Consider the following 27800-nt stretch of genomic DNA (forward strand, 5'->3'; position numbering starts at 1 on the left):
TACACTGATTAAAAACATCTTTATTACAGCTTCTCAGTGCAGGGCTCAGTTTGCAATGCTGGGACCAATTTGGGGAGCACAGCAGGGCCCAGAGGGGACCGGGAGGAGGCAGCGAGCCTCTGCTGGAAGCCTGGGTGCCTGGAGAGGCCAACAGGGCAGCTGGCTCAGGGCACCATGTGCCACCACTTGAAGGTGAAGGGCTTCCGGCGCACATTGGTGCCGCAGTGCACCTCCCCGTGGCGCATGTGGTAGCTGTAGTAGTCGTCAATGAAGGTGCAGTGGAGGCCCAATGGCTGCAGCAGTGAGCGCACCTTCTCCTCCAGGCAGCAGCGGCCGCTGATGATGGGCCCAAAGGGCTTGGGGATGCCCACATGCTTCCCTAGCACCAGCATGTTCACCTGCAGAGAAGTGGGGCTCAGCTCACAGGCAGCAGGGCACAACTTACACCGCTGTCCAAACATTCCCACCTTCCTCTGACCTCCAGTAAAAATGGCCTCGTTTTACAGAGGTGGAAACTGAGGTCCAGATAGGTAAAACTGGTCCTCCAAGGCCACCTGGATAGCGTAGGATTTTCATTCAAGTCTGCTGGACTCCAGGGCCATGCTTTTAATACCACCCTGTCCTTGATTGCTACCTTCTGGTAAGGGCCAGCTCTAATTCGAGTCCCTCTGTAGAGGTGCCCACAGATCCCTGAACGGTGAAAACCAGTCACTTCCCCTCCACGGCGCCCTGCCTCCCAGCATGCTGTCTGCACACAGTAGGTGCTTACTAAACACCTGCTGGATGGAGGAATGGATGCCACCTCTGTCGTAGGACTTTCTGCATCGTATGACTCCCATAAAGGACTTTCTTTCCAGGTGAGGGCTAGGGCTGCAAGCCAGTATTTGTCTACACCCCAGCTACTCTCCTCAACAGCTGTGTGACCCTGGGTACCTCTCTGATCCCCATTAACAAGATGAGCCCAAATGTCCATTGCTATGACAGTTAGCTAAGAGTAGATATGCATAGCTCGGTGCCAGTGCTGGCACATAGCAGGTGCCCAGGCAGCCTCCATGGGTCATGAGTCCCAAGGGCTTCTTCTGTCACTGCTCAGACACAGCCATGGCAAGTGCCCTGCACATTTGGTCTCTGCCTGCTCCCCTCCCTGACCCCAGTTCTCCCCCACAGGGTCCTGGGAGGCTCCTTTCAGGGGCCTCTGGCATAGTCAGCCCTCATGTGGCAACCACTTTCTTGAGATACTTCATCCCCTGCCCATCAGCTTCGACTTTCCTTCCTGCACCTGGAAGCTGGTTCAGCTAAACTGGACAGGAAATGAAATGCTTGGAACCAAGGAATCTTATTTGGGGTTTAAGGTAGAGGCTGTACTTCCCTCAGCTTCCTTCAGGCAGAGGAGGCCTTCATTCTAAACAAAATCCTCTGCAGAACCTCAATCTGGGAAAAAGAAAACCCGAACCACCAGGTTTGAGGCACTGCCTTGGGACCCCAGGGCTCTGGGGAGCCCAGTTTGCAAACCACTGTGCTAGGGACTGCTGGTTCCTCCCTGCACTGTAACCCCAGGGTTCCAGAAGGACTAGGCCCAGAACAGACACAGGAACCGTAAAATGATAGTACCTGGGGTCACAGCCAAGAGTTCTCAACAAAGGTGTGCGCCCTTTGGAAGGCTGAGTTCAGCCCCACCTCCGAGGGGTGTCCCAGAGCCCCAGGCTGGGGTGCTGCTCCAAGAGGTCCCTCTGTGCCCTTAACATGGCTTTTCTCCACCCAGTCCCCCAGCAGGCGGCAGTGCCCTGGCTAGAGCTCGGGTTCTGCAGCCGGACCCTGGCTTTGAGGCCACCTCCAAATCCTGTCCCTCACCAGCCAGCTGTGCTGTGTGCCAGAGGCCCCACCTCCCTGCGCCTTACCTGGAAAGGGGAGGAACCCACAGACCTGACTTCCAGCAGGGCTGGGAGATCTCAGAGGGGCTCCAGAAGCTGAATAGGGTCCTACGGGCCCTTCTAAACTCCTCCTGACTGTGCCCCAGGGTAATGCCCTTCCAAAGGGCTGGGGGACAGCTGCACCTCCTCACCATGTTCGGGAAGAAGGCCTCGGCCTTGAGGGCCCCTCTGCTGTTCCCTATCAGCTTGAAGAGCTGCGGGATGTCGATGATATCGCCCTCGGCCAGGCCCAGCTCACGCTTCAGCACCTCTCGGTTCCAGTCGATGCAGCTCTGGGCGGAGGCAGAGGGAAGGACCAGGACGGGGTGGGTGGGAAGTAGTGTCAGGCGGCTGCCAGGCTTGCGGGCACAGAGGGCCATTGGCCAGCTCTCAGGGGACCTCGTGGGCCTCCCCTCCAGCTCTCTGCTCCCCGCTCTGTGGCAGCCCATGAGGACTCCTGCCTGTCCTGGCCTCGAGTCCCAGGGGTGGTGGCTGGGCAGAGTCTCAGGTCTCAGGTCCGGCACCCCCCGGGCTCAGTACCTCCGCATAGGAGTTCTGTTCTCTCAATTTCTTGTTTGACAAAATGTCCTTTATTCTCTGCTGTTTTTGCTCTGTCATGTAAAAAAAAAGAGAGAGAAAAAATGCAAATGAATCCAGCAGCTTCCCTCTCCTTCGTCGTGTGCTGTGCAGGGGACTCTGTGGACCTATCTGTGAAATGGGGCGGCAATAGTCCCTCACGTTCAGGTTTGCTGTGAGTGTAGCAAATGTGTGTTCTCACTAAAAATCTTGTTTTCATCCGCTAGATTTCTCTTCTCGCCCTAGAGATCGAGTTTAGAAAGGAGAAGACATCAGTGGGGGTGCGGCCAGTGGCAGAGCGCTTGCCTCAATGCCAATGAAAGAGTGAAAAGGAACAGAGACAACAAACTGGGAGTCGGGGCAGACCGGTCTTCCTGAGACACACTTCGCACCGCCACTTATTAGGTGGAAACACTCAGCCGAGGAGGCGCCTTCACCTCCGACTCAACTCGTTCCTGTGGACTTTATGGAGGAATATTTCATGCATGCTTGTTGTCCTGCCTTGGAGACTTCATGTGCACTGTGCACTCTGTGTGCAGCACCTCAGTCCTCTCCTTGATGCCCATCTGCCTGCAGGTGCTGCTTAGGCTTCGGGTGCCTCCTCCAGGAAGCCTTCCCGGAACCCCCCACCCCGCAACCCCAGGCAGATGGGGTGCCCAGACTGAACAAGGAGAAGCAGCTTACTCTTGACTCCTTCCAGCAACAGCACTTCCCCGTGGCCCTGCCGCTGCTGCTCCTCCAACAGGTGGTAGCAGGCCCTGGGGCTGGCCAGTAGCAGCCGGAAGCCCTGGGGGCCAAGTGCTGCATCAGAGGGGGCTGGGCCCAGGGCTCCCCAGGAAAGGCTGCTGCGCCTGGACCCCCACCCAAGGGAGAAGCAGAGTTGGGTGGGAAATGTCGGGCCCAGCTGTCCTGGGACCCAAGGGCCATGAAGCTTCCCCACACTGTACCTTCCTGTTGGGCGCCGGCACAAAGCTCAGGAACTCATCCACGTGGCCCACGAACAGCCAGTCGGAGTAGAGCTGCACGGGCGCCTGCACCCCCTGCGCTGCCAGGAAGTCCCACAAGGCCCGGTGCATCTCCCGGCTCCCCTTGCTGCCAGCAGGGCAAAGGGGTATTATTTGGGGGAGGCAAAGGGGGTCCCAGGGGCTTGTAAAGGAGTCAGGGTTCTCTTCCAGTGAGGGAGGGGATGCAGGAACCTGGAATGCCTTCACCATGTCCCTTCCCACGTGAGAAATTTAGGGACTGTCATTCCAGTTCATTGAGGGGAAACTGAGGCACAGTCACTCAGGTAGAGAGGACCAGAGCCTAGCATCACAAAGCACAGCCTGTTGAATCATCCTAGATGCCAGGGTAAACATGGGATTTGCAGCTGATCCAAATTGACTGAGTTGGTGCCCCCTGAGTTGATGACCCCTTATTAGCTGTGTGGTCTTGGGGACATTCCTTCACCTCTCTGCGCCTACATTTTCTCCTGCAAGTCCCTCTGTGTTTCAGCTCCTTGCTCTTTCTCTTGCTTAATCTGTTCCAGCCACATGGCCTTCTTGAACTTGCCAAGCCCATTCCTGCCCCAGGGCCTTTGCACATGCTCTGTCAGATCCCAGAACCTCACATGGTCTTGTCATCAAGCCTTTCCCCAGAGAGGTCTTCTCTGCTCATGCTAATATAAGTCCCACACCTCTTCTACCCTTTTCTTTTTTTGTTTTCTTCACTATTTGAAATCACCTGATTTGTTTACTTTACTATTATCTGTCTCCCCCACTAGCATAGTGGCAGGGACTTATCTGTCATTCATAGCTGCATCCCCAGCTCCTAGCACATAGTAGATGCTCAGTAAATATTCACTGATGACTGACTGCAAGTGACAGACCTGGAACTTAAACTTGGGTCCACTGGCCTCCAAAGCCTGGATACCTTGCCTTGTACTTGAATTCCTGTCCCACTTCCTAGTGTTTGTTGTGCCCTCTTGGTTGGGAAGAGGTAGGGAAGGCTCCACACTGGCCTTTCCATGTATCCTGGGTCCTGGCCACCCCTCCTCACCTGGGGTAGCAGCTGCTCCCGATGAGGATCCTGCCCAGTGGGTACTCCTTCTCCCCAACGGTCACCGGGGGGCTCACTTCTAGGTTCCCAAATGCATCCAGCCCAGTGACTTCCCCTGTTAGAGGTCCTCTGGTCATGTAGCCAAAATTTGGACCCTGAAGTGGGAGAAGCATTGAGAAGTATTAGAGCCCCCATCCCTCAGTGGAGAGCAGGCAGGGGCAGGTGTAAGGTGGACTTGGTCCCGGGAAGGAATTGGGTGTCCGTCAGCGGCTAATATGGGGCAGGCACCATTACCGCTCTCGGATGTGGAGGGGAGGTTGGTGGATTTGGGCAAGGAGAGTGACTGGTGTTTGTTGTGTCCCTGGTGCACGCCAGCGACCTGGTAACCTTCACTCGGGCCTAATAACAAGTCCTCCAAGTATCACTTTTATTCTCACTTTGCACACAAGGAAACCACACTGGGGACAGTGCTCCTGGTCCCCGAGAGCTGCACTCTGACCTGGGCTGGAAGGAGCTTCACAGAATGGTGACATCTCCACGTGTGTCATGAAAGGAGCAGGCGTGGGCTTTGTGGCTGCTGCAGCAAATCGCTGACCAGTCCGTGGCTTAGAAAAGCACAGTCATTCTGTAGCTGCTGCTAGAGTCAGTCTTGGTGGGCTACCCTCAAGGCGGGGCGGGGTGGTTCCTTCCAGAGGCCATGCGGGAACCATCTGTGTCTGTTCTTTTCAGCGTCCAGCGGCTGCCTGGGTGCAGCCCCTTCTCCTGTCTTCTGCGTGCGGCCCTCAGGTCTCTGCTTTGTCCTCACCCCACGCCTCTTCCACTCTGACTCACCTTTCCCCTTCTTCTGAGGAGTGTTATGATTCCACACAATCTCCCCGGGCCCCAGGACGGCAAGACCTCTAACTGGGTCACACTGGCAAAGTCCCTCCTGCCTGTAAGGGAGCACCAGGTTCCTCGTATAGGGCTTGAACATATCTGAGGCACCATTACCCCCAGGAGAGGCTGCACCCCAACTCTACCTTCCTACAAACCAAAGATCCCAACCCTTGTAGTGGCTCCTTCCCGGGGCCCAGCCCTCTGTCTCCTTCGTTGTTGCATGAAATTCCATGAGTGAGCCGACAACCTTTCTGTTTTCAGGCTCCACTCCTCTCCTAAACCTGCCAGACTTTCTGCCTGTTGCACTCAAAACTACCGATCTCTCCTCCCACCGTCCTCCCCTCTTGGGGATGGGGACAATGCCTGCCATTTACAGGTCACAGCCTGGATGCCACCTTTGATTTGTCTCGATCACACTGGTCAGGGGTCAGGGATTTAGCTCGGTGGTTTCGCCACCTGCTGTGCAAGGACCCAAGTTTGATCCCTGGTACCAGAAAAAAAAAAAACCAAAACACTGGTCAGAAATCCAGGCAGCTGGACTGAGAATCTGACTGGGGCTCCCCTTCCTGCTGCATGCTGCTGCGCCTGTCTCACCTGGTCCTCTCCCTGCCCTGCCCACATGCGTTCTCAGCACGCAGCCTGGCCCTTCTCTTGTCAGCCAGCTCAGAATCCCCCTCCTTGGTTTAGGACCAGAAACCCCGTCCAGTTCCCCGGGTTCTAAGTGGATGGTCTCACAGCAGCCAGCAAGCTTGAAGCATTGCATCACTTGGGGCAAGCTGGCTCTAATTCTGTTTAACCATATGGTGGTTCCATCATGCTGAGGTTCCCCGGTGGAGATTGCAAGGAGCTGGGGAAGGTTGTACCGAGGGGGGATTGAAGCTGAGCCTGGAAGGAGGAGCTTCAGCCAGCCTTGGAAACAGGCCAGAGGATCAACATATGCAAAGGCCCTGAGGTGAGGGGCAGATGAGGAGAACAGGAAGGCGTCTAGCAGGGCCGAAGCCAGGTAAGTGACAGGACGAGTGGCCAACGGTGATACTGGAGAAGCAGGGGAGATGATGACAGCCTGTTGACAAGTTTGACTTTTATCCTAATCCTCTTCACTCTGAATGACGGGCTGGGAGCCACAAGTGTCCTCAGTCACCACCACAGCCTCCCTTCCTCCACAGCTGCGTGCAGGAATGGTGGGACACCATGCTGAGGGTCCAGCTCTCCTGTCAGGGGTCTGTCTTGTGACATCAAAGCATCTGGCTTTTGTCACAGACAGGGTATCAAAGTGGGAGAGGCGGCCACTGAGAAAGACAGGAGTGAAACCAGAGAGCCAGGACAGGTCACAGTGCTGTGGACGACTGACCCAGTGCTCCTGAAACGGGGTGCACTTGGCCCCAGGACCCAACAAGATCTCTGTATCCCTGCAGCTCCATGCAGGGCGTGGTGGGCGGAAGTGAGACAGGCAGCCAGGTAACCCTTCCAGAGCCTCTCACATGGGCAGGGCCGCCTTGCCTGCCCTGAGGCACAGGACGCCACCCAGGAAGCCATTCATTTTAGCCAGCCTTGCCAACCACACTCCTTCCTCTGCTTTCTCTGGGTGCCAGGGCTCAGCCTGCCGCCCTGGGGTCTTCCTGGGAAAGCAGGGCAATGAGGTGGGGTTTGCTCCACACTGGCCTAGTTTTAATTCTGATATCTTCACTGTGAGCCTCAGTTTCTTCAACTGCAAAATGGCCTGACTGATAGCATCTCCATAAAAGGTCATGGAATTAAATGAGTCAGTGTATGTAAAGATCTCAGCAGCACGACTGACATGAAAGGCACACTCAGTAAATGCAACTGTTATTATTATTATTGTTGTTGTTGTTATTGTTATTATTCTGTGCTGAATCTGCATCAACCTGCCTGCCTAATCAAGCGTGACTCCCTAAGATGCCACTTCCCATGTGTGAACACTTCAGCTGATAAGGTCACACCTAGGAAATGGACTCTGATTCTGGCCCCCACCTCCTGGATGGAGCTCCTGAGAGCTGAACACCACCCCGAAGCCCGAGCCTGCAGCCGGCCCCACCCCACCTCGCAGCTAGAGCTGGTAGCCAGGGAGGCCCAATACCTCCCAGGGTCCTCTTGGGGACACACTGAGCACAGGTGAAAGGGGCTTGGGGAAAGAAGGGCCGGATCTTATCACTGTAATAACAGGAATAACCAGCCCCACCCGTGGGTCCCACCTGGTCAGGAATTCTGCTGTCAGGGCTGGGCTGCTCGGCCCCTGGCGGGCCTGGGAGGGCCAGGTGGAAGAGGAAAAGGGTCCCTGCCCACCCCATGGAGTACCAGGACGCATCTGATGGGGAAGTCCTTCAGGCCTCGGTCCCTCGGGGAGTCGAACACCACGGACATGGTTTTGTGCGGTGCCTGGATGTAGCCGATCTCCATTTCATCCTGCGCAGGGGGTGAGGACACGGGCTGTGCCACATGGTGCCAGGGTCATGGCCTCCAGCACACAGACAGGTGTGAAAACACCACACCCTGTCTCCCTCTCCCCCAAGAGCAACCCCCCATGAGATGTGTGGCCCCAGGGAAGCGCTCTGAGGAGCAGAGCTTTGTCCTAGACCTGCCCTGCGAACCAGGTGCCAGGAAACCACAGCCCTTCTGCCCTCTCTGGGCAGGGTGCTGCCTCGGGCACCACAGTGAACCAGATGTGCTCTGTCCCAATGACCCTGCTCCTCAGGTGGGAGAGCCAGGGTCCAGGCAGTGAGCACCTGGTGTCAGGCGGGCCACAGTGCCCTGGGAGGGCAGCTAAGCCCGTCCTGCCCAGAGGAAGCCAGGTGAGGCTGGGCCTCAGCCTTTGGGGGATGAGGGTGCAGGGGGCTTCAGAATCAAATCTGTGGTTCCAGGGCTTTGTGCCAGGGTGTGACGGGGCACAGTCACTGTCATTCGTCACTGGCAGGTGGAACTGTGCGCTGTTTCCCTTTGCAGGTGGAAGGTGGTCTATTAGCAGTGCCACACAGTTCAACCCAGCATTGCAAAGGGAGGAAGAGGGGATGGAGTTAGGGGACCAGGAGGAAGAGGAAGGCATCCTCACTGTAGAGACTGTGGAAGTCGATGAGGGGCAAACGGAGGGCATGACAGGGGGTGAGGATGGGAAATGGGAGGGCAGTGGGATGGTGGGGGGGCCTGGTAAACATTGTGGAGGGCAGCGGGGCCAGGCACTGGGGCCAGGGCAGAGCAGGGAGTGGCTGGGGTTCCATAAGGCCAGGGACAGAGGATGGCAACATGGTGTTTCCCACACAGGGCAGGCGGGTGCCAGGTGAGGGAGGCAGCCAGGTCGCCAGGGCCCTGGAAGCAGCTGAGGGGAGGCGGGAGCCATAGAATGTGCTAGGGCAGGGGAGAGGCGTGGTCTGGCAACTGACCCAGGAAGCCCAGGAGGGAGGGTTTTCCAGCAGGCTTTTGTCAGGGAGGCCCATGGGATGGGCTCACAGTGGCCCTTGACAAAGGTCAGCAAATCAGTGGCTGGAGCCACCTTGGGCAAGGACCCTTGGAGGTGCCCCCTCCCTGTCCACCAGGCAGGGCCACACACTTGCATCCACTGGTCGTCCTGGTTCTCCTCCTCCGGGCAGATGGTCACCTTGCATTTGGCTTTCTTGGCCAGAGCAGCCACTGACCTCACAAAGTCTTCATTGTCAAAAATACTAGAAAGATGCCAGGGATTTAGCTCAGTGGTTCTGCCGCCTGCCTCGAAAGTGGAAGGTCCCAAGTTCCATCCTCAGTACCAAAAAAAAAAAAAAAAGTGAAAAAATACTAGAAAGAGCAGAGCAGCAGCTCAGGATCCCCAAGTTCAGACCAGGCAGGGGTCTGGGGTGGGTGACACAGGGGCCCCCGATATGCCTGTGGCCTGAGCAGAGGCTCCTGGTTGTCCTGTGTCTGTTCTTGGTGGGCTTCATGTCATGGCGCCCCAGAACAGTGCATCCAAGGCCATGCCTCCTGACACAGTCCAGTTTGAACCTTTGCACTGAACTGCATCCCCAGCCATTTTTACTTTGAATTTTGGGTCAGGGTCTTGCTAAGCTGGGGAGCTGCCCAGCTTGGGGTACTCTGTCCTCCTCCAGTTGCTGCAGCACTTGGACTTGTGATCTTCCTGCCTCAGACTCAGAGTACTAAGATTACAGATGCCCCTGACTTTTCATGCTCCTGAACTTGTCAGAAGCTGCCAGTGAGTTGGGGTAAGGATCATTTTCATCTAGTGAGCTGCACCGGGGTCCTCACCTGCACACGTACACCTCCTGGGGAGGCTGGGTATTGGGGGTCATGATCCAGGGGGCCACACGGAAGGCCACAGTGTCCTGGAAAACCAGGGTGTCGGGGAGCTCCTGCAGGGGAGGGGAGGGAAGGGCCGTCACCCCTGGCACATCCTGGGGCACTCTGCACCCCCAAGCCGGGCCGCCGGCTTGACCTACCGGATTGGAGGCGTCCAGCAGGGAGACACCGAGGGAAATGAGCCCAGGGAAGTCAGCGTCTGGGAAAGCCAGGCCCTCCATGTAGAAGTCTATGCTGTGCTGGCCACCGGGGAGCTCCAGGTGGTGACAAGGCTGCTGGGGTCCCAGGACCACCTTGTACTTAGAGGGCAGTTTGCCCCCTGGACAGAGGCAGGGCAGGATCAGGTCCCTGACATCCTGGGAGACCCTCTTCTCTCCTCAGTGGTTTTTTCCTTTATTTCTTGTCTTCCTTCCCTCCCGCCTTCCCTTCCTCCTCCTCCGTCCTCGGGGTGCTGGGGACCCAGGCCCTCATGCACACTTACAAGCACTCTGTCCCCTCTCCCTGGTGCTGGGCCGCCTACCCCTGCCACCCCCCATGTCACCTCCGGTGCCTGCTCCCTGGCTGGGGTCCAGGGAGGGCACGGTGTTCCTGATCCATTCCCAGTATCTCAGGACTCCACCCCGTCATTCACCCGCTCACTCACTCCTGGGCAGTCGCTCTAGTGGGGTCTAAGCTGACCCTGGGGGTTGGTGCAGGTCGCTGTCCTCCTGTCCTCGCCCCAGGAAGAAGCCAGGCTGTTACAATGTTAGCCACCAGTAAGCACTGAGACTGAGCTTCCTGGGGCAGGCTGTGTGACAGGCCAGTGTCCAGGCCTTTGCCTTTGCCGTTCCCTCTGCCTGCAGTGCCCTCCCTGGAGTGTCGTATGGCTGTCCCTGCATGTCCTCTGCTCAGGCAACACCTCCGGGGAGCCACCCTGGCACCCACCTCACCCTGCACCAGACACAAGGTGTTCTGCTCAGTTACCCCCATTCGTCCCTCCCAGGCCAGTGAGGTGCAAGTGACCGAGGACAGGGTCGGGTTCGAATGCATGGATGGCTCTGGGGAGGGAGGTTATCTCCTTCCTTCCTTTCCAGACACGGTGGACAGAGATGTGAGCCTCACTCATGGCTTTGTCGTGATTTCAGAGCGCAGCACCAGGCAGCCCCTCGGGAGTTTCTGCCACACAGGGGTGTCTGGGGTGGGAAAGGGGCAGAGATGGAGACATGCAGAGGGGGACACTCACGTGTGGCCTGGAAGACCCTCACTCTGCCCATCTCCGACTTGGCCACGTGCAGCAGCAGCCGGTGCCTGGTGAAGAAGTCCTTGGGGGTCTTCGTGCTCAGGGTCACCAGTGACATGTCCTGTGCATCTAGAACAAGGAGGACCCGGCCCGAGATGCCCATGTCACCAGGCTGTCTCCCCTCAGCTGCCTCCCAGCGCAGCCTGGCACCCTGCTGCCCAGTCTCAAGCCGTCACTACGGACACAGTGCTTTCATCTGAGGTCTCTGAATCTCCCCCCGGATGAGCTTCAGATACCAGCTCAGTGAGCCAGGGACTGTGTTCATTTTGTTCACTTCTGTGTCCCTGGCCCCTGGAACCTCACGGGGAAGAACCTGGAACAGTGACAGCACGCGGCAGGCGCCCACACCCTCTGTGCACGGGGTGAGAGGGCAGCTTTGTGCTCTGCTGGGCAGAATCGAGGTTCATGAGCCAATGTAAGAGTGGCACGGGGGCGGGAGGGGCAGCTCAGAGTGGTCGTCTCTGGTGGACAGCACCTCGGTGGAGGGGTGAAGGGGTCTGAGGCCCATCTGGATCTGAGTGACCCTGGGGAAAGTTCCTTCCCCTCTCGGTGCCTGTTTCCTCATCAGTAAATGGGTGAAGGCAGCACTTGGCACAAGGGTTCTGTGCAAGGAACTGACAGATGTCAAGCGCTGGGAGGGCCCGGAGGAGGTAGCAGCCCCAACCATCACCAGACACCAGGCCCACAGAGGTTGTCCTGCATCAGGCCAGTCGGCTGTACACAACTGAAGCGCAGCTGTTTGCACACTGCCCTGCTAGCTGCCCCAGGAAGGCCACAGCCACTGCCCCTCAGCAGCCCCTCCAGTGCAGGTGGGTGAGGCCCTCCTACCCCAACTCCCAGCATCCCAGAACAGCACTGGCAGAGACCCTGTCCCCAGCACCCGCCCTGCTGCCCTGAGTCTGCTACTTATTAGCTGTGTGACCTTGTGCCGATGAGCTGCCTAACTTCTCCATGACATGGTTTCCTATCCGCTAAGCTTTGTGTTGAAGGATCGAATGAGCTGATCATCCCCAAGTACTCGGGTCAGAGTCTGGCTATGTCAGGGGACTCGGGGGTGACTCGGATGTGACTGGGGACAGCTTTCATTCTGATTGCTTTTGGTCCCCAAGTCTGAGCCAACTGCAGATGTTCAGGTTGGGTGGGAGTGGCAGGGACTGTGTGACCTTAGGTAGGGACCAATGTCCATTTCACCCTAACCTGACCACACTCCCAAGACCCAACTTCAGAGGGCTGTCACAAGCTCTAGCCATGTGGACAAATCGGCTTTGGAAAGAGACCAGGCCCGGGTCCCAGCCCCAAGTGTCTTCACCTTTGCTGTCAAACACCTCCTCATCCTCACAGTCCGTTCCGGAGGACTGGGGATTGTTCCTGTCGCAGTTCACCAGCAGAATGGCGCCTTGTCCAGAGGGGCCCCAGGTCCAGGTGCTCTGCACACCCGGAAGAGAGGAGCTGGCTCAGGACTGGAGCAGAAGACCCCTCAGTGGCTCCCGGGAGAAGCGGGCTGACCTCCCGTCACCCCAGACCTGTGTGCCACAACCACCCTGTCCCCACACTAAGCGATTCTCAGGTTCCCAGAGTGAGTTTCTGCCTGCTCCAAAAGCCATCAGCAAATTCACCAAAAGAGCCCAAGACAGTGAACCGGATTTTAACAGCTTTTTAAAAAAATGTTGGATTGACAAAATAAATGAAGCCAAGTATGTATGATGAGAGTCCAATCTACCTAGTTACTGTGCTGTGAACTCTTAATGGCTCGTTCCACCAGGGTGGATGCTATTCTTAGCAGCCAGCTGGTCTCTGCCAAAAGATAAAGCAGATTAAGTGGCCCCCACTGTGGGGACCTAAAAGCAATGATGCCTCCTTCACAGGGCAGTGTCTGCTCTGGGGAGTGACTACAGTGTAGTCATTTGTCCCCTCGCTAAAGACTTTTTGTTGGCATGCATCAGAGACAGGAAGATCTCAAGCTGGAACCCAGTCAGAGCAACTTAGTGAGACCCTGTCTCAAAATTTAAAATGAATAAAAGGGCTGGAGATACAGCTCAGTGTGAAGGTCCTGAATTCCATCTCCAGCTTTAGTTTTTTGTTTTTGTTTTTTTTTTTTGCAGTACTGGGGATGGATCCCAGGGCCTTAGTCATGGTAGGCAGACACTCTGCCAGAGCTACAGCCCAGTCCATTTCCTGAGCTTCTGACTGGCTCCAGTTTTTTTGTTTTTGTTTTTGTTTTTGAGACAGGGTCTTCTTATAGCTCAGGCTGGCCTCTAACTTGTGATCCTCCTGCTTCAGCCTTCCAAGTGCCAGGATTATAGGTTTGGGATTTCAGTTTGGCATCTTCTAAAGTGCACACAACCATATTAAATTGTGCAGGCAGAGCCAGGTGCAGTGATGCACACCTATGATTCCAGCTACTGGCTCAGGAAGATCACAATTTTTCCCCCAATTTTAGTATATGTGCTGCTGAAGCGAACACCACAATTTTTTTTTTTTATACCAGGGATCAAATTTGGGACCTTGCACTTTTGAGGCAGGCAGAGGCACCACTGAGCTAAATCTCCGGGCCAGAAGATCACAAATTTGAGGCCAGCCTGACAACTCAGCCAGACTCTGTCTCAAAGTTTAGAAAATAGATGAAAAGGGCTGGGGATGCAGCTTAGTGGTACAGCACCCTTGGGTTCAATCCCAGTATTGGAAAAAACACTGTGCAGGCAGCTCTGAGGTTTCAGAGACACCCCAAACTTCACCCACAGAGCCCAGGTCAACAGTTTTAAGGTCCTTTCTGCACACTCCACCACCCCATGTCTCCACAGCACACATTCCCTGCCCAGCCACCTCCCTCCTTTCCCTGCCATTCTTCCTTTCTCTTTCTTTTTGGTACCAGGGATTGAACTTGGGTCCTTGCGCTTGTGCAGCAGGTGGCTAAACCACTGAGCTAAATCCCCGGCCCCCTTTCTCTGTTATTCACCCCATACAGACAGCTGCAGGAGAATCATTAAAGCTGGGGGTGGGGTGGGTGGGAGGTTTGAGCCAGAGTTGAGACTTGTTTACAAATATTTTAGCCCGGCGTGGTGGCACACACCTAAAATCCCAGCACTCAGGTGACTGAGGCAGGAGGATCACCATGAGTTTGAAGCCAGTCTGGGGTACCTAGTGAGTTCAAGGCCAGCCTGAACTACAAAGCGGGACTCTGTCTCAAAAAACAAAAGACCAATAACAATAAAAAGAAAAATAATTATAGTCCATTGAAATAAAAAATTTAGTTTAAAACAAATATTTTCTCTGATGTATATTTAACTGAGTAACCCAGTAGAGATTCTGAACCTATAATTGGTGACAATTACGGTCTTGTAAAAGAGATGGGATATACAAACTAAAATGTTTTTTCTCCTTTCTAAATTGTTTAGTTAACATAGGACACATGTCTTTGTCCCATGCCCACCAGGGGGCGCTGTAGTATAGCCCAGCAGTCCTAAAAGGACCATTTGGGTGGGGGTCAGGGTTGAGAGGTACCTGGTCTTTCATGGACCTGGTTGGCTTCGCTTTGCCCGAGCGGGTGACATCCGCCAGTAGAGAGATTTCTGAAATTCCACAAATAAGAAGAGAGGGTTGATGAGGGTGTGGAGTGGGGGCACTCAGCCTGGCCTCGGGGGGACAAGTCCTCTCCAGGAGAGATCTGCACTGAGGGCAGGGGTCTCGCCTCCTTCAGAGGGGACACAGGTACATGGCACCTCTCCCTTTGTCCCCAAGAAGTCTGGCTGCAATTCGGTGACCTCCTGAGCATTTGCCCTCCTTCAGAGGCCCAGGCTGTGGTGCCAACAGGACCCCAAGGGTCTGACCACCCTGAGGGGCTTCTGGATGAATTCCCACCACCCTGTGAAGGGTACACATGAAGCCCTGGAAGGACAACTCACCAGGCTTTCAAAGCCCCAGTCCTCCATCACCTTGGGGTGGGGACACAGTGGTTGTACCTCCTCCACCTGCTCCTTATTATTTGTGCCTACACCGGGGGACAAACCGCAGCCCAGTGTCCCAGGCGATGGGAACTTCTGACCATGCTCCTTCCACTGACACAGACCTTTGTGTTCACAGCGTGGCATGGGACCCTTGTCCTGCGTGGCATTGGTCCGGATGTCCTCCTAAGAGCATTCACCCACACAGTAGTGCAGGGATGGGCAGCACAGTCCACAGTGGCCGGGACCTCTCCACTCCTTCACTTACTGTCTGTGCGACCTCGGGCGAGTCTGTCTACCTCCTGTGCCCCAACTTCCTCATCCGTAAACTGGGACAGGAACAGCCCCAAATGTACTGGATTGCTGTCCAAATTAAACCTGAAGTTCATTACAGTGCCTAGCAGAGTCAGTGCTAGCTTATTATGATTTAAATGTGTGTTCATGAACAGGACTTGTTATTAAAACAAAATCTGAAAGTTTCAGGTTATTTGTATGTTTAACACACACTTAAAAACAGTATGATATTGCTCAAGATGAAGTCAAATTAAAAGTGGGTTTCATTATTGTTGTTGTCTTGGTGTTTTGAGATGAGTCTTGATATGGAGCCCAGGCTGGCCTTACACTTTTGATCCTCCTGCCTCACCCTCTTAAGTGCTGAGATTACAGTGTTTACACCATATCCAGCTTTTCAAAAATTATTTCTTAAGAGATAGGGTCTTGCTATGTTGCTGAGACTGGCCTCCAACTCCTGGACTCAAGTGATCCTAAAAATGTGTTATATCTGAAGAAGAATATTAAATAAATGTAAGCACACGAGTATAGGTGGATTGTTGGTGTAACAAAAATGGTAAAAATGAAATCGAAATAGTGGATTTGGGGAATGTGGTCTACATTATCTGGTAACACAGTGTCATCATCTATTTTTGCTATAAATATTTGAGGCAAGGTTTAGAGATTTGTATGTTGAAAATCATGTACTTACTTCCTAACTTGAGAAACAAATTAAGATGCATAATTCAAGTCCCTTCACCTCTCTCCTGGAGAGACGCCCTGCAGGGTTTGGAAGGGGAGGGGAGCACTTACCCACACCAGTTAGGTAGAGCAGAGCTTGCACTGTAGGGGTCTTGGGTCCATAGTACGAAATTTGAACCTACAAGACAGCAGCAGAGCATGAGAGACTTCTCTTAGTCATTCAACAAACACAAACTGGAAGCCTGCTCTGTGCCAGCTGAGCTCAAATGACTACAGTCCCATAGAAGAAGGTCCTATGGGAGCTCAGAAATGGAGGGACTGGCTCTGCCTGGGAAGGGGGGCCAGGGAAGGTTTGCAGAGTACACCTTGAGTAGATCTTGGGGGTGAGGAGCAGAGGATAGGCAGACGGAGCTGGGGTGGAGGAAGCATTAGGGGAGAGAGCTGGTTATGAGCCACAGGACGGGCCCCAGCAAGCAGAACGGATGGAAGAAAGACCTCAAAGGCCTCACTCCCCGGGCACTTGGGGAGCAGGGAGAGTTGATGTCTTCAGGCAGGTGCTGCTGAGATTTCCAAACACCAACCCGGCTTGTCTAAAAGCAACTCCACTTTCCGCTCAGTGGCAGAGTGCAAGCGCTTAGCTTGCTCCAGGCGCTCCGTTCAGGACCTGAAGCCCCATAGGAGGACACGTGTGATTGGCCCAGCTGCCAGAAGTGGGCGGGGCTCCTGATTGACTGGCCCAAATAACAGGGCAGGTGGCGACTGGAGTTCCCCCAAGCGAAAGTGTCGGGCGTCCTGTCAGCGATAGGGGATCCAGTAGGGCTCCAGGGAAATGCTACGCCTTGTTGCTTCTTGCTGTCGGGGTCCCCTGCCTCTCGTCTACCCCTTGGATCCAGTCTCATTGCTATGGCAGCCAGTGGGCTCTCTCTAGAATAGAAATGTGGGCTTGTTATTCCCAGGCTGAAAGCTTTTCTTTGGCTTCTTGTTGCCCTCAGAAAATGGGGTCCCCGATACCAAGCCCTGTACACTGACTGAGCGAGGGCTGTCCCTCACCTCTGCCTCCACCACCTTTCCTGTCCCACAGACGTCCCCAGTGTCCCCAGTGTGTGTCTCCTCACCCAGAGTGTGTGCACGGCCACCTGGCCCATGGCTCCCACTCCTCTTTCCCTCTCTCATCCTTCAGCTTGCTGCTTCTTCCAGAAGTTTTTCCCTGACCACCCCTACCTGAGTACCCAAGCTCTGTGCTCCTATAGGAGGTGACAATGCTTGGTCCCCAGGGAAGAGCCTGCTGAACTTGTTCCTCCAGCAACAAGTGGCTATTGGCTAAGATCTCTGTGGGAAACCCAAAGGGTGTTGTTGGGACCATCTTGGTTCAAGGGGGTATGGTAAGTCCCCATAGTGGTCCCCCCAAACACATCCCAATTTCTGGAACCTGTGAACATGACCTTGTTTGAAAAAAACAAGATGGAGGTCGGTTAAATATCTTGAGATGAGGAGATCATCCTGGAATATCCAGGTGGGTCCTGAACCCAAAGACAAGCGTCCTTATAAGAGAGGAACAGGGATTACATGAAGGAGGGAAGCAGAGTGACCACTGAGGCACAGTGGTGAGGCAGCAGCACACATCATAGGATGCTGACCACCACCAGAAGAAGCTGGGAGAGGCAAGGAGCTGCTGCTCCTCCCCTACAGCCTCCAGGGGGAATGTGGCCCTGTTGACACCTGGATCTCAGACCTCTGTCCTCTAGAACTGGGAGCATACATTGCTGTTGCCTTAAGCTAGCTGGTAATTTGCTGTGGTGGCCATAGGAAACTAACATGGATGTGGAGCAGAGCTCCTTGGGGCTCCCCTTCTTTGGCCTTCATAGACCTCTGTGCCACGGGTAATGCTGTTTGCTTACCTGTCTGTTACCTGATCCCCCCACTCACAGATTGTGAGCCCTGCCAAGACTGCAATCTCCCCTGGCTTGCTCGTTTCTATCTTCCTGGTGCCTGGCAGTGTCTGGCATGTTAGGAGTTTATTAAACATTGACTGAGTGGATAGGTTGAATCAAGACCCTGGCCCCCCCAAAGCTCCAGGTAGCCCTGAGTTACTGCCCATGGGACCCTTGGTGGAAGAGGCCATCATGAGCTTTTCCAAAGGAAGGATGGCTTTGGGGCTGGTGCTGTGCACAAAGGAGAAACAGCTTGGCTGTGGCTGCTACCTGGCAGATGTCCTTCCACACTTCCACTCCATGGCTCACACTCACCTTCTGGTCATCCATGCTACTGCTGGCAGCTTTCATCCTTAGGGTCACCTCCAGCATAGGGTCCAGAGGCCATTTGGAGGAGCCTGTGGGAGTCTTCTTGGCTGGAGAGCTGTGGGTGATATCGACAGCCACCCCTGGGGGGGCAGTGATGCTGAAGGATGTGCAGTCCTTGGGGGCAGAGCTGTGGAAGGGACCGAGGAGGGCAGCAACCCATGAGGAAGGGCTCAGCCCAACATGGCTCTCCTTGGGATCTTCCCTTTTTCAGATGCCAACCCAGGCAGCAGTCAGACCTTACTCTGCTCAGGAGAGTGAGTACAGCCAGGTTGTCAAGAGGTAATGAGGAAAACAGGAAGATCTGGAGGGCTTACACTTGAACTAGAAGACAGGAGAGGAAAGTACATACCAAAGTCTGCCTGTCCTGTCTCTCTCTGCCATGTATGCATAGAGCAGTGTACACACCCAGAGGTCTTTAACACACCAATGTGTACACACGGGGCTGTACACATACAAAAAAAATTACACAAACTTCTGCTTCTAAAATTGTGGTTGGCCAAATACTTGAGGATCTTATAAAATGTCTGGATCACAGATAAATATACTTTTCAAAGCATTGCTAAGCTTATAAGAAGTAAGGAGAATCTCCAAGAATCAGCCTTCTCTTTGTGTGCATCCACACACAGACACACACACACACACACCCTCACACACACACCACCAGCATGAGTATCCATGCACACACAGCACAGTAAATCGAAGAACACCCAAAGATGAGCCGAGGGGGTGGGGTGGGTATTTTAGTATCTGACAAAATAGTTTGCTAGTCATTACTCACATTATCATCGGTAGAAAAGATCACCTAAAAGATATTCTCAAATTGTGTGTGTCTAATAATACAACCTTGACACACACACAAATCTCAAAGATAAGATTTCAAAGTCATTCAGAAAGAAAAGACTACTCAGAAAGAAATAAAAATTAGATCGACAGCAGATTTCTCAATAATAACAGTGAAATCTGGGGGACAATTGAGTAAATCTTCTTAGAATTTTGAGAAAACAACTATTGACTTAGAATTGTACACCCTTCCCCATTATTTTTAGACAAGGTCTTGCTCTGTAGCCCAGTCTGCTCTTGAACTGAAATTCAGGTGATCCTCCTGCTTCAGCCTCCCGAGTGCTGGGATTACAGGCATATGCCACAATGCCCAACACTGCCAAAAATCTTTTACTAAAGACATTTTCAGATGAACAAAAGTTAGTATTTCAAAATCAACAGACTTTGACTGAAGCAACTTCTGAAAGCATAGTTTTGAAAGAAGGTCACTGAGGTCAGAAGACGGCACAAGAAAGAATGGTAAACAAGTAAAATGGTGAATTTCTTCATAAATCTAAACAAACATCATCTATATTCAAAGAAGTCATAAAAACATCAAGTTTGTGGGATGAAAAGGGACAGAATTTAAATTGGCAGGACAGTGAGGCGAGTTGAAGGAGATCCTTGAATTCTCACCAATGGATTTATATATTCAATGGGATTCCAGAGGTTCTTACTGAACTTGACAAATTGATTTTAAAATTTGTCCAATGGAAACCCAAGGGGCCAGATAGTCTAGGTACCCCTTAAGGAAAAGAGATAAAAAACTGAGGGACTTGTTCTACCAGGTACAAGACACTATTATGCCATGGAGATAATTATGGGTTATAATCACCCAGGCCAAGACAAAGGGAGGGTGTAATTTAAGAGAGACCCTACTTAATCTATGGAAGTGGTCTTGGACAGAACTGGGCACAGTGGAGACTGCATCATAAATGGTACTAGGACACTTGTTCACTCATGTGGAAAATAATTAAATTGGACAAATAATGAAAGAATTAAATTGATCCCAGCCTCACACTGTCTTAGTTCCTTTTCTTGTTGCTGGGACAACATACCAAAGTTAAAGGAGGAAAGGTTTATTTAGCTCACTGTCTGTAGAGGTTTCAGTCCATAATCAGCTGGCTCAAAGGCAGGGTGGCATGACAGACAGGCATTGTAGAGAGGAAACAGTTCATGGTGGGCAGAAGGTGGCAAAGCAAGCAAGGGATGACCACAGCTCTTTCTATCCCTTATATCTTATCCAGGCTACTTAGGGCAGGTGGCACTCATACCCTTCACTGTAGTGCCCTTGATCCTAGCATTGCACCATGAATCAATCCCAGCATCACACACTCTAGATCCAGCCATCTCTGAAAAAGCCCCACCTATGACACTGGGCTCTGGGGGGACATCTAGACACAAGCCATAACACACCATATGCAAAATGAGTTCCAGGCAGAAAAAAAAGTACACAGCAGAACTTTGAGTCTTTTAAAGAAGATGTAGTATCTGTAAGCTTTTTCTGAAATAAGACATCAAACCAGGAAGCATAAAGGAAAATATTGAGAAGTTCAACTAGATGAAAATAAGTACTATAAAAGACATGCACAAGGGCTGGGGATTTAGCTCAGTGGTTCTGGCGCCTGCCTCGAAAGTATAAGGTCCCGAGTTTGATCCCCGGTACCAAAAAAAAAGGACATGCACAATCTAAGGAGAGCTTGTTCACAAGGTAAGACCAATGAAGGCTTAGCATCCAGAATATTAAAAGAGCTTAAGCTTATAAACATGAAAAAGACAGCCCTATAGCAAAAATGGGCAAAAGACACAACAGGCATTTAGAGAAGTGGAAAGATAAATGGGTGATAATCCCGTGAAGAGACACTCTACCATACTGATAAGCAAGGAAATGAAAATGTCAAGGCTGCCATGAGACAGGATCTTACACATACTGAATTGGTGAAACATAACGTTCTAGACTACATGGGTCAGCAGAAACCCTAATGCACTGTTCGCAGGGGTGTGATGTTAACCTCTTTATAAACCAACTTAGTGTTTGCTTGGAAAGCCAAACATTAGCCAACCCAAACTCAACAACTGCACTCCTAGACCAACATTCTGGAGAATTTCTTCCATGTGTGCATCAGGAGACACATTCAGGAGAGCTTGGGGCAGTCCTTTCTGTCCTGGTGGGCAATGTAGCACAGTCCAAACACCCATAGACAGAGGAGAGGCTAAGGAATTGTAGCTGATCTGGGTGGGCATGGTGGTGCATGCCTGTAACCCCAGCACACAGGAGGATGAGGCAGGAGGATCTCCACAAATTCAAGGCCAACCTGGGCTACATAGTGGATTCAAGATCAGCCTGAACTACATAGCGAGACTCTGTCTCAAAAAACAAAAACCAGGGCCGGGGATTTAGTTCAGTGGTTCCGGTGCCTGCCTTGCAAACGAAAGGTACCGAGTTCGAGCCCCAGTACCAAAACAAAAAAAACCCAAACAAAAACAAACAAACAAAAAAGCAAACCAAAGCAACAACAAAAATATTGTAGCTGAATCACAACAGTGCATGGGTGACTCCCTTGAGTCAGGCAGCAGAACCACTGAGCTAAATCCCCAGCCTGGGTGACTCCCTTGAGAGGCAGAGCTCACTTCATGAGGTCACAAAGATACTTAGGATTATGTTTCCTATTTTTATTTTTGTGATAGGGTAGGTTTTTGTCTGTATATACAAAGCTATATGTATTCATGATAGAGAATTAGGAATGTACAGGAAACCATGGTAATGGGGAGACTTCTAAGAGGGCCCCCATTTTAGCCAGCTTTGTGTCACTGTGAGAAAGCACTGGAGGTAATCAACTCACAAGAAGGGAGGATTTGTTTCGGCTCAGGGCTCTAAAGGCTTCCTTCTTCACTCCCCAGAGTGAGACCCCCTCAGGCAGAACAGTGGCCTCCCAAAGACACCCTCCTCCTGAGCCCCAGAACCCGAGACTGTGTCACCTTACACAGAAGAGGAAACTGGTAGATGGGATTGGGGGTGAATCTTGAGATGGCCCTGCACCATCTGGGTGGGCCAGATGTAACCCCCAAGGTGTCTATGAGGGAGGCAGGAGGTCACAGTCAGAGGAAATGTGGCAGTGGAAGTGAGGCTGGAGAGATCCGTTCTGGAACTGACCACAAGCCAAGGGACATAGGTGGTCTCCAGTGGGTGCAGGCAAGGGACAGATTCCCCAAAGATTCCCCAGAAGGAACGCGGCCCTGTGGAACCCTTGACCTCCAGAACCTGAGATCCTACATCTGTGCTGTTTGGAGTCACTGGATTTCGCTACAGCGGAGATGGGCAAGTGGTGCCTCGGTGGTCACCATGCATCTTGCACGGCCACGGGTAAAGCCCCGCTTGGCTACACATGCAGACTGGAACCAAGACCCAGGTCCTCATCGGGAGGGAGGCATGGAGGGAGGAAGGAAGGAAGGCGAAAAAGTAGGCAATGTGTTCCACTCCAGTAGATTAACACTGTCAGCATGCCAACTTTTGTCCTAGAATATGCATAGGAACAACAGAAGGTGCAAACATGAGCCTGTTTCTCGCTCAAACAGAAAATGTCACCAGGAAGTCTAATGACAGCGCACAACCTGTGGTCATGTCATTCTCCCCACGCCCTCCACTCAGGGATGTGGCATTTGAGATTTTTGTAACCATCAGTGACATTTTGGGCTTGGCACCTTTTCCTGCCATGATGGTGCTGCCCAAGTTGACTATGACCTGGGTGGAGCCTGCAGCCCCTGACCAGTCAGTTGCCTCTTCCCACATGGCCCCAGATACTGTGCTCACAAACATCTGATGGGGAGGTGTTAGTCCCATTTTACAGATGAGGAAATTGAGGTTCAGGGAGCCCAAGCAACTCCTCCAAGGTCCTTGGCAGACAATGGCCAATCTGATGCCATCACTGCCACCCATGGTGGCTTCTTTCTCTGCATATGCCCCACCCTGCCCATCCAGTGTCAGCTGTTCGCCAAGACCAGCGATTCTCAAAATGCAATACTCGGGACACCTGAGAGCTTAGAAATGCAAAGCCTGGGCCCCCAGACCTGCTACCTGCAGATCTGGGGCTTTGACACGCCCTCCAGAGGTCCCATGTAAACCCAGGCTGAGCTACCCTGGATCCCCAGGAAACCCAGGACACAGGCGCAGGCCAGGAGGAAGGAAGACTGTGGTATGCGTGCCTGTGGTTGCTGTTTTTTTATGAGGTGGGCGGAGCTACTTCAGAGTCAGCAGGTTTTCCGGGCTGGAGAAGAGGAATGCGGATTCTCACTCAAGGACCTAGAGATAAGGAACCAAACTTGGTGGCAGGGAGCAGGAGCTCAGAGCATTCAGGGCAGCCCTGGGACTTGATACATGGGTAATGGGGAGCCAGGATAGGTTGCAGAGGAAGGGAGTAGTGCAATCATAGTGGTGTCAGAGGAGGAGAAAGGTTGGGAAGAAATTCAACTGGGACAGATGGGAGGTACAGAGATAGTCTTGGACTATTCAGGGCTGGCTGGCGGAAGTCCTAGGTGTTGATACAAAGGGTGACTTGGGGTCCTGATGAGGGAGCAGAAAAGACAAGGAGCAGACAGACCTGGATTCCAACGCCATGCCCACCACTGAGCGCTGCAGCAGGGATTCCTATCAGAGGCTCCAGGGCCCAGGAGTGATGGCCCAAGCATTGCAGGAGCATGGCTGTATCCACTGCCGGACCTGTACTGGCCACCCTGTGCCCAGTGCGCCGTGTCTCACACAGTGCTGCAAAGCAGGACTTTGGTCAGCCCACTTCACAGGAGGAAAACTGAGGCAGGAGACATGAGTGGGCTTCTGTTTGAAGAAGGCACCTGTGTGCCTGGCTCTTTACACCCAGCCTCTCCCCACTTCACAGAGGTAACAGGATGGTGGGAGGGGCAGGAGTGCCATCCAGTTGGGGGTTGGCCGGCTGGCTTGATGTTCAGGGCCCCCAGGTGGAGACAGCTCCAGGTATGGGCACAAGGAGACATCAGGTCAGGGCAGAGCTTCCAGCCAGGGAGTTGCCCTGGCCCAGGTGACAGGTGCAGCCCCGAGGGCTGTGAGGTCACCAAGGGTGGGAATGCAGGTGGCAGGGCTGGGGGAGGAGTTGCTGAGTGGGAACCTAGCTCACAGCCGGATTACTGCAAGAGGATTTCAAGGTAGCCGAGTGCCTAGTCTGTACCATGTACTATGGGGAAGGCACAAAGATAAATGAGGCCTTTCCTGTGCTCAACTTTCTTTTCTTCACTCAACAAACACTTCAAGAATACCTACTATGAGGGCTGGGGATTGAGCTCAGTGTTTCTGCCGCCTGCCTCACAAGTGCAAGGTCCCGAGTTCAAACACCGGTACCAAAAAAACAAAAAAAGAATACCTATGTTCCAGGCACGGTCCTCCCTTAACACACAACCCATTCATTCAGCTAAGCAGTACACATGCTCACTTCCTCCACCGTGTGCCAGGCTTTGTGCTGAGGACAAGAGTGGATATGACAACTGTTACAGGGTCGCCAGCACAGCTCCTGGCTTACAGTGCCCTAAATCCCTAACCCTTCTGCCTCTATCGCAGTCCACCTCCTGGCCCAGCCAGAGCTGTACAGAGGCCTTGGTTTCTCCACTGAAGCTGGGAGGCTCTTTCCCCAGGCTCAGAGCAGCAGGGCGGGGCTAGCTCACAGTGGCCTTGTGCGCCTGAGCTGTGGCCAGGACCAGAGAAGAGGGCTGCACCAAGCATTCTGTACAGCAGGCAAGTGGATCAGGGGCTCAGAAAACTAGGGGAGGCTGGAACTTTGGGTCACCAGGCTCCCTCTGCTGTGTGCGGCTTCCTCCATGGGGTGGGGGAAGGGCACAAACACAGCACCTGCCTCCTGCCACAGCCACCCTCTGTGCCAGCCGGGGAAATCGAGGCCAGGAGCAGCCAGGCTGCTGGGAAGAGGCACCGCCAGGATTCATCTTCAGGGCTTCCACTTTCTTTTGAGGACTTTCCAGGTGTTCTCAGCTCCCAAGCAAAAACTGTGCCGAACACCTGGGGTCTGCACTCTGTGTGTGACTGTGTGTCACTATAGAGCAGTCCCGACCTAAGGCTTCCTTAATGCCAGTCCCTTTGCAGATGGGAGCCCCAGGCAGTGACTGGCTTGGTCCTGCAGCTGCCGGTCTCCATCTGCTCAAGGAGGACCAGCAGCAGGACTGCACCCAGCGTCTTCGACAGAGGCATGCACTGCCTTTACAGGGACGAGGCCCCTCTGCCAGACATCAGCTTGTGTCATGTGATTCAGTCCTTGCCACAACCCAGCAGGCAGGCAGGTGTTCATTCCCCCACTTCACAGATGGGCACACTGAGTTTTAGAGACACTAACAGACACGTCCATGTTCCCTGCCATCATTCCAATGGTCTGCTGTTGAGGAGACGCTGGGGAAGAGGAGGGCCACCCATCAAGGCACCTGCAGAGTGACAGCCATCCTCCAAGGTTTGCACCACCTCCCCTGTCCCTCCGTGGGCCTTTCCCACCAGAGGAAGCTCCCTGACTCTGCTACCAGGAGCAGTCTTGGCCTAGCTATTTCCACAGCACTCAGAGAGGGGGTGTAGGGGAGTTAGGAGTCAGAGGCCACCTGTATGGGACTTTGGTGTTTTCATTTCCCAAAGCCTTGGTTTACTCATCTCTAAAATGGGCACCATGGGAGCATTTACCTTGCAGATTTCTGCAAAGATTAGAAATCAGTGAGAAGGCTGGGCATGGTGGTGCATACCTGTAATCCCAACACTTGGGAAGTTGAGGCAGGAGGATAGATGTGAGTTTGAGACCAGCCTGACTAAAAAACCCCCAAAACAAAAAACAAACCCAAAAAACAAAACATCAGTGAGACGGGCCTGTCACCTCACAGCTGGGTCCTGATGACTTCTGACTCCCCCACAGGCACAGAAAGCCCGAGAGAAGTGTTACTATTCCTCTCAGCTCAGCACGATTTTAACACGCTCAAGGCATTTCCTGCTGCAGGAAAGCACTTTTCACACCCAGATGAATTCAAAGGAATTTCTGTGAGTGGCTCCAGAATAATGGCTCTCACCTGCTCCGAGACCTGTCTTTCCAGCCCCGGGGTCTCTGAGCTCTGGAACAGGTATGGGACTTGTGCCGGGGTGTGGGGGGGTGGCAGGCTTAGCCGGCTGGCTGTGGTTTAGGGAGAGGGTGGTGGCTGCCGGGAAGGGTGTGTTGGGACTGGCAGGAAGTGACAAAGAAGGCTGGTGCAGGGTGGGTTACTTAACCTCCTCGAGCTTCAGTTTCCCCTGCTATAAAATGGGAATAAAAGCATTGCCCGCCTTGTGTGTCCAGAAAGGTGACATCATTTTCAGCATATTTATGAGCAGCAGTTGGGGGACAGAATGACAGGGCCCAGTACCTGACTGAAGGAGGAGAAGCAGAGGCCTCTGAGGCTCCTACGGACTTGGGAGCACCTTCCTTTTGGCCCTGCCCAGCCAGCTCCCTGCCTAGAAGGCCCAGTGACCTTGACCCACCACTGGAGCACAGGTAGAGGACGAACCTGGCATGCTGGGGTCCCCCTGGCTGGTCCCGGACCCTCCATTTCCTCCAACTGCCCTCCATACAGCTCTTTCTGAGGAGTCCAGGGCCTCCAGCAGCACTGACTTTCTTTCTTCCTTTGTTCCTGACTTCTCAGCCTCCTGCCTCCCATCTGTGGCCTGGGAGGCCACTAGAGCCTGACTGCTGGGCTCAGACAACGAGTGATGCTCTCAAGAAAGTGTCCTAGACACCCCTGTTGACACTGTTCTAGGACCACGGATGCCCAACCTGGGGTTGGAAGCCAGGGGCTGCCTTACTGTTACTGACAATGACAATAACGACGGCACCATGCATACTCCAAGAGTGTTCCTCATCCATCTTGTGTGACCCAGAGCCCGGCACATTGTGGGTCCTCCACTGTTATTTGATGAATGAGTGAATGAATGAATGAACAAGTGAGTGAACGGATGAACAGCTACCAGGAACACGCCTGCCACTGAGCTAAGTACTTAGCGAACATTGTCACCTTTCCCACGTTTCATTTGTAAACCACATCATGAAGCGGGCAGTGTCCTCACTCACAGCTGAGGAAACCGAGGCCACCCAGCCAGCCAACTGCAGGCCAGGGGCTACCTCCCTCTGTCTCTCTGATCCACAGCCTGTCCCATCACCCCCACGCTGTCACACACCCTCGGAGGGGTTCGCACAGCACATCTCCTTGGGAACCAGGTGTGGTCCAGGGACTTGCTGTGTGACCGAAGCCAAGTCTCAGACCCTCTCTGACCTCTCTGTTTGCTCCATAATAATTCATTTGAAGTGAGATCCTGGGAAGCCTCACTTACATGCGCAGAGGCCTCACTGTCATGAATCCGGCCCCTCTCGCTGCTCCTGCTCCTGCTCAGGGTTTGTCTTTCCAGCTGCTCCCTGGCAGTTGCCACAGAGGCAGAAGCCAGAGCCAGAGGTAGCCCATGCTCTTAGGGTGCCAGAACTGGTTCATGCTGTCACCCGTCCTACCCCGACGCCCAGGAGGCTCCCCTCTCACCTGCAGACATCAAGCTGAGTGGCAGTGCCCAGCACACACACGGCTTGGGTGGGCTGCTCGGGGGCCACACGGATCGCTGTTGCGTGGGCCATCCTCTGGCCATGCAGGGAGCCCCCGGCTGGTTCCTTTATACCACCTGGCAGAGCAGTGAGTCAGCACCTGTGATCTGAGGCCCAGAGGCCTGGCCCAGCCCACTCGGCTGGGTGTGGGCAGAAGCCTCCTC

At 53.5% G+C, this 27800-nt stretch overlaps 1 protein-coding gene across 1 annotated transcript; it reads right to left on the bottom strand.

Annotated features, from left to right (window-relative positions):
- Padi4 (peptidyl arginine deiminase 4) lies at positions 1-27800 on the bottom strand. The gene is made up of 16 exons (XM_004850390.3): positions 27578-27800; positions 18137-18317; positions 16002-16068; positions 14479-14546; positions 12287-12404; positions 10921-11046; positions 9839-10017; positions 9648-9751; positions 8962-9073; positions 7716-7823; positions 4524-4678; positions 3434-3578; positions 3171-3273; positions 2451-2521; positions 2063-2203; positions 1-398 (listed from the first exon to the last, which is right to left on the bottom strand). Exons 1-16 carry the CDS (start codon positions 27667-27669, stop codon positions 165-167), a joined length of 2004 nt encoding a protein of 667 aa, XP_004850447.2. The 5' UTR covers positions 27670-27800; the 3' UTR covers positions 1-164.

The sequence above is a fragment of the Heterocephalus glaber genome, unplaced genomic scaffold, assembly GCF_053883595.1.
Source record: "Heterocephalus glaber isolate CG9 unplaced genomic scaffold, H.glaber_assembly_v1.0 deba00001452, whole genome shotgun sequence".
In the NCBI taxonomy this organism is placed as follows: domain Eukaryota; kingdom Metazoa; phylum Chordata; class Mammalia; order Rodentia; family Bathyergidae; genus Heterocephalus; species Heterocephalus glaber.